This window comes from Callorhinchus milii, unplaced genomic scaffold, assembly GCF_018977255.1.
Source record: "Callorhinchus milii isolate IMCB2004 unplaced genomic scaffold, IMCB_Cmil_1.0 Scaffold7, whole genome shotgun sequence".
NCBI lineage: Eukaryota > Metazoa > Chordata > Chondrichthyes > Chimaeriformes > Callorhinchidae > Callorhinchus > Callorhinchus milii.
The window spans coordinates 6,884,957-6,891,781 of NW_024704748.1; the positions used below are offsets into that span (position 1 = coordinate 6,884,957).

A 6,825-nucleotide genomic window follows, 5' to 3' on the forward strand; every position below is an offset into this window, starting at 1 on the left:
GTTTTGGAGATTAAGGGGATTAAATTAAAGCATGTCCTCCACTGATTCCAACAAGGATCAAACTTATATACTGTCTAACACACAGTGCTGAAACACATTTGATGTGAGCCATGTTTGTATAGAAAATAAAGCCAGGTGCTGTGGTAGCTTTTGGCAAAATGTTTAGTGTTGGAGGGAGACTGCGTGGCTGGGATATGATACAACTTGTTTCAGTGCAGCAGACACAAAACTGCTGATCCTAGCTCAAAACAGACGGGCATTCCTTTCCTTCATTGGCATAAACCTGAGAGTGTGCCAAACAAAGAAGGGAATCTTTTCTGTCACAATATGGCTCGTGGCCTTTAAACTCTCCATCTGTTTGTGTGACAAGTAATCAAAGCGCGTGGCAGGAACTGCCAGCACTTTGACGGCCCTTCTCCACTTTAACTGGAGTGAGAGTAATTTGAAGAGATTCATGGCTTCTTACTGGATTGTACACCAGTGATGGGTTAGCTATGAATTTTTTTACAACCGAACATTTTTGTGTTTGATTAACATGGCATGAAATGAGTGCAGACACCTTGGTTGTATCCCGTGACAGCGGATTGCCTTAAGGAGCATTCAGTGTATCTGCACGGTAACTTTACTGCTCTTTTAAGCAAAATGCGTTTAAGTGAAGCTATTTTAAATGCAGGAGGTAAACTTTTACTTAGAGCTGCTTTGTGTTAATGCAAATTCACTCATCTGCGCACACACACGCATACAAACAGGTTTTTACTAATAATAATAATCCTTCCATTTGATATAGCATCTTATCACGTAGGCGAGACGTCTCTAAGTCCTTCACAGAATATACTGTAAAGTGAATTGACTGCATATTTTGTGGGAGAAACACGGCAGCCAATTGCGCATAGCATTGTCCCACAAACAGTTGTGGATTGACTAATTGTTTTTTAAAAAAACAAGACCAGAATAAAATAATAAAAAAAATACATTTGCAAAAACTTCAACTCAGGGTTAGAAGAAATAAACTTAGCAGCTACATTTGAATATAAGTTCCTCTATGAACCAGTGTTGGATTAGACCAGATTGTGTTGTAAAGTTTCATTTTTACCACATCTTGAAGAGATTCCAGTCTTAAATGTGGTTTGCACAATAAATATAACAATAATAATTTTGTGCCTTGGGATATCCGCCTGACTTAAAAGGCACTATACAAAATGTGTTGCCTGCTTTTGATATAGCGCCTCATCACCTTGTCAGTACTTCTCAAAGTGCTTCACAAGACTTTACTGTAAGGTGGAGTGACTGTGTATTTTGTTGGCAATTCTGCACACAACAGTGTCCCACAAATAGCCATGAAATGACTAATTTTATCTGGGGGATTGTTGGCCAGAAGACCAGGGAGAAAATCCTTTCTCTTTTCAAGTAGTGCCATGGGATCTTTTTTTAACAGCCCCTGAACAGGCAAATGAGAGCATGGTTTAATGCCTCATCTGAAGAATGGTACCCTCCAACAATGCAGCACTTTCCCCACCACTGTATTGGAGTGTCAAGATAGTGAATTCAAAGTCACAATGTGGGGTTTGAACCCTCAACCTTCAGACTTGGAGGAAAAAGTGTTACCAACTGAACCAGACTGGCACCTGGTGATACATACCATGTTATATAGTAAATAAAAGATTTTTATAGTTCCTCATTACATTGAAATATCTCAAAGCATTTGACAGTAATTGTTTTTGAAGGCAAATAGAGCAGCTATTTTGTACATGCAAAGTCCCGCAAGCAACAAGGAGGTGTATGACTAATTAATCTGAAGGATTCTTGGTTGGGACACAAAGAGGAACTCCCTTTCTTTTTTAACCAGGTTAAAGTCCACTTGAAGATGGGCAGACAGGACCTTGTGTAATGTCTCATCTAAAGCGTAGTGCTCCTGGAGTATGAACAAAGGCAGTCAGTTCAAGTCCTCATGGAGGCTTGAACCTACAACCTCTGACCCAGGGGCAAGAGTCAAGCTGATACATAGGCTACAATTACTATCCAAGAACGAACCTAATGGCACATACACTATAGTTAATTAAACTAGTGAAGGTGATGTCTAATTTCTGCACAGTTAGCAATTTCATGTAAATCATTTTAGACACTTTTCAACATCACAGGTACTGTGTCAAGGATTATCATCACCAATACTGGAGTTAACGTCCAGTGAAGTAATTTTAGTGGATCTTACCCAAGGTTTATGTATGGTGCAATACACAGAATAATAATTTTACACATCACCTTTCAGGTCAGGAGATGTCTCAAAGCACTTCATTTGTAATGATAATAATAATAATAAACCTTGCATTTCATATAGCACTTGATTACGTCTTCAAGACGTCTCAAAGCACTTCACAGAATATATTTTCAAGTGAATTGAGCGTGTATTTATAGGCAAATGCAACTACTTGTTCAGAACTACATAGACTGTACAGCACAGAAAGAGACTGTTCAACCCCCTAACTAATCCATGCCGGGGTTTATAATCTGCACAAGCCCGCATCCCTGCCAATTCCCTCTCCCGTGCCTCTCTGTTCCCTTCTCCTTCATTCATGCAGGCATTGCACCAGAAGATGGGTAGGCTGTACCTCTTCTTAACGTCAGATCTAAATTATTTCATTCAAACACACTTCTAACTGTTTTGTAGGGTCACGTGGATTTGGGGGTTGTCTTTCTGTTGCATTTTGTGTAGGGCTGAGAATTTCTACCGACTCCCAGCCCCCCGGTGAACCGGCGCCTCAGTGATTTGGGGCAGCCTGAATAGAAAAGGCTGATCTACTCACTGATCAGCATTGTAAGCGTCAGACAAAATACAGGGTTATCTTGGATTGGAATCCCAAACAAAGCTGTCATTCAGTGTATAAAGGACTCAACTTACTTCAAAGTGTTGGAGGTTCATACTGGCAAACATTTTATTTGTGCGGGAAATATGTAAGATGATAGTTAGATGCTCATTAATCCGCCATGTGGAGTAGGAAAGGCTAAAAGCACAGAATTAGATGGTAAAAAAGTAGAAGACGTTTTATTAAAAACTTTTGTTGGAACTCTATGGGGTAGGAACTCCACTTGGATTTAGATTTACTGTTACATTTGCAGCATTTTCAAAGTGGGTAGAATTTGGTACATTCTTCAATACAGCCTTAACTTTCAAGCCTATTTTCTGTAGTTTTTTTTAAACAAAATTAGTGCATCCAATTTTCTTCATTATTTTCTCCCCATTGGGCGTATGCTTCTCTAGTGCTGGTTAGGGTCCCTCTTTATGGGGTGCGATTCCATAGACATTAGTTGCCCTCAGGTTTCCCCCCCCCAACCCACTTCCGCCCACCTGCCCAAGTGGCCATTATTCATATGTGGGACTTGGCAGTGAGTGTCAGTGGGTCAATTGACTGTAGAGTGCATCATAGCCGAGCCTGACTTCTCCCCACCCGGCTGTCCAACACATACAAACGCGCGCACACATACACTGCCGGTAGTGAGTGATTTAGAGGAATCAAGGAGCAGGAACTCAGGTTAGCTTTCCCCTCTCCAAACCCAGAATCTCAGCATGGATTAGAACCACAAGTTCAGAAGGTTCTTAAGAGATACTTACAGAACACTGGCTTTAAAGTTAATACTGTTATGGAAGCATTTGCCATATTCCAGACACTCTGAAATGTTAGAGCAAATCCAGATCCAGGCGGAATGTCTTCCCCAGGAAAACAGCTTCACCTTTTCAATCAGATTTAGTCAGTGACTCATCTGCATTCAGGGTTTTTTTTAATATGAAAGATATATGGTTAATGTTGGAACAAGGCAGTATCATTTCAGTATTTGGTTGTTACAGAGTGATGCATTCATCAGCCTCATTAACCTTCTAACTGTGTTAATTAAATGTGTCAGAATAGACAGGCATTGGATGTATTCATACTGATATCATTGGGTCTCACAGTGCCCAGTGATTCTGTTGTTAACTTCCCTTTACTGGTAGCTCTGGAATGCTACCCTGCGTGAGGGCACTTTATAAATGCAAGTTGCTGTTGCTACAGTAAAACTCTTCTCTTTATAAATCGTATAATTGCCTGAGTCGTACATACACTGGAGTCCCATCCACTTTCATACCAATTTGCCCACCAAATATACAATCCTATGCAAATAATCTAATTCGCAATGCCTCCACCACACTTACCGGCTCATTGCAGTACCCATGAGCAGTGTTCAGTTATGAAACAAGCGCGGGAAACTTAGTCTTGACCTGTGACCGCATGCTCACTTACCAGCTGAAGTAATGAAGTACCACATGCAAGGTACAGTACAGTGTGCTCTGTCGAAACAAGCAAAGAAATGAGGTAGTTGTTTACTGTTATGTGTTCGTTATGCAAAATCCAATTTATGCAAATTAGCCTGTAACTCATACTTTGCATAAGTCATATTAAATGTTACGGTTCTGACTGATATGACTTAAGTGAGTTTTACTGTAGCAAGTTTGCTGGTACTCTATCTCTGCTGGTACTCTAAAATCCTGCCTTTACTGTCTGCTCCAATAACTCTAAGCTACTGCTTGTTCTTCACTTTGTCCTTCTCACCATCGGTGGCCAAACCAAGTGCTAGGGGAGCGCAGTATTGGAGGTGCCATTCTTCAGATGAGACATTAAACCAAGGTCCTGTCTCCCTGTTTAAGGTGGACGTTAAAGATGTAGCAGTATCCAAAAGAGAAAGGAATTTCTCTCAGTATCTTGGCCAATAATTCCCTCAGATCCAAATTGTGGTTGTTTGGGTGACATCACTGTGTGCAAATTGGCTGCCACGTTCACCCACCCACAAAAAAAATCACTCTACTTTACAATATATCCTGTGAAGCTCTTTTGAGAAGTCCTCTTGATGAAAGGCTTTATATAAAAAAGTGTCCTGTCAATCCACGACTGTTTGTGGGACATTTCTGTGCACAATTGGCTGTTGCTGTGAAGCGCTTTGAGATGTCTCGATGGCGTGATAAGGTGCTACATCAAATGCAAGGAATATTATTAGTATTATCAAATGTAGCAATTATTTGTATTATTAATTACTCTGATAATATTTCCGTTCTCCAACTAGGGACGCTGCATAAACTTCACCAGAGTGAAAGACAACAAAGATCAAGCTCCTCCGTGCAGCCCTGCTGAACCCGAAAGGCACCCGCCTCTCGTCGAGGACATCCCTCTAATCTCCGAACCTCCCAGTCCGCCCGCCTCCCCTGCCGAGCCGCCCACACGGAGGCCGCCACCCGGTCCACCTCCGTCTCGGGCTCCGCCTCCTTCACGACCCCCGCCTCGCCCGGCAGCGAGGACCTGACATCACCGGCATCTGCGGTGGTAAAAACAACAAGACATCCCCATGAAGAAGAACAGAGACGAGGTTCAATGGAAAAATACTACTGGATCTAGAACCAAATATTTATTGAACTTGCGGGTTTCCTTCAAAGGGTAATATCTGTTGCTGTGCAGCAAGAGTTTCCATCTGAAGATCCTTATTCGGTGAAAAACCTTCCCTGGAGTCAAAGACGATGTTGTTTGCACCTGATGTACTTATTTGTTTGTTTGGGCGGCAGGAACACACATGGTTGGAAGGGGAGATCGGGATTGTATGTAATGGTGCTTGCATTTCTTTTTAATGCTTTATCAAACTGCACAAGAGCGAATGTTTACCCGGCTTCTGCAGAGTTTTAAAAAAATTAGTTGATCGGTTTAAAAGTTGGTCCAAGCAAAATATCGGGGTGAATAAGACTCAAATGTACAGCGCAGTCGGAACTCAGATCATCTACACTGATCGTAACAATTTGATTGTTAGTTTTCTAAATTCAGAAGGTAAATTGTTGGCGAGTTTGTCACATTTGCATCGTGTTTTGTGTTGGGTGAGACTGTAGTAACTGACCATCAGCTTCAAGCTGAACAGGAATCCTGCTTGTACTCATACCTAAAGGCAAACGGTATGTCAAAAGGAAACCATAGCCAGTGAGCGGAGCCAAGTGTGTAATTAATGTACAATAATTAAAGCCAGAGGCTAGTTGACCCATGGATGACTTTTGAAAGTTGCTGGTTGATGCCATTTGACATTGATTGACCCGGCAAATGATTAATTCGCAGAACTTGGGAGCCGTTACTTCAATTAGACTTAATTCTTGGCCAGTCATGAATGTTAAGATGTTGGCAGTGGGTGGATGGGTGGAGGAGGTGAAGTGGGGTGGGGAGGGGGGGGGGGGAGTGCGGGGAGAAAGAGATAAAAGGAAAGGCATCTGTTGCATTGGAAACACAGGTTGTCGCTCACATTATTCGTTTTTTCAAACCAGTTTGCAACATATGCAATTTAACTAATCTCCTCTTATAGAATTTATTAACCTAGCAACCAAAACGCAGGATTATTCTCTACGTTAATGTTATCATCTGTCTGACAGTTTTAACTGCAGACATTATCACCACACGAAAAGAAACAGTTAATCTGGTTTCTAAACTGCTTGCCTGCCGGACATCAAGGACTGTACAGATACTCCATATTAATTGACTTTGGCACAAGGACATTTTGGTGACACACAACCACATCTATATTAGTGTCTGACGTAAACAGATGAGAAATGCACTCCATGCTGATAAGGAAAATATTGTAAGGTTTTTGTGATATTAAAAACAAATTTTACTGCAGGACAGTTAAATATATTAAACCATGCTAAACTGTGGTCTAGGTGTAGGTAATGACATTGGTTTATGGTGCCCACTACATCCTCAACCAACTATATGCATGCTGTAATAAACAGTAATAGAGGCAGCAACATGAAAGCTTGTACGGTTACTCTGCTTT

The 6,825-nt window shown here is 41.3% G+C and overlaps 1 protein-coding gene across 2 annotated transcripts in view; it reads left to right on the forward strand.

Annotated features, from left to right (window-relative positions):
* antxr1c (ANTXR cell adhesion molecule 1c) overlaps window positions 1-6,190 on the forward strand; it is a 55,118-nt gene extending 48,928 nt beyond the window's left edge. For both annotated transcript variants that reach the window (XM_007904590.2, XM_042337083.1), the window contains one exon: window positions 5,089-6,190. In XM_007904590.2, the coding sequence (XP_007902781.1) occupies window positions 5,089-5,325 (237 nt within the window). In that variant the 3' untranslated portion in view covers window positions 5,326-6,190. The remainder of the gene's footprint in view (window positions 1-5,088) is intronic.
* The last annotated feature ends 635 nt before the right edge of the window (window positions 6,191-6,825 follow it).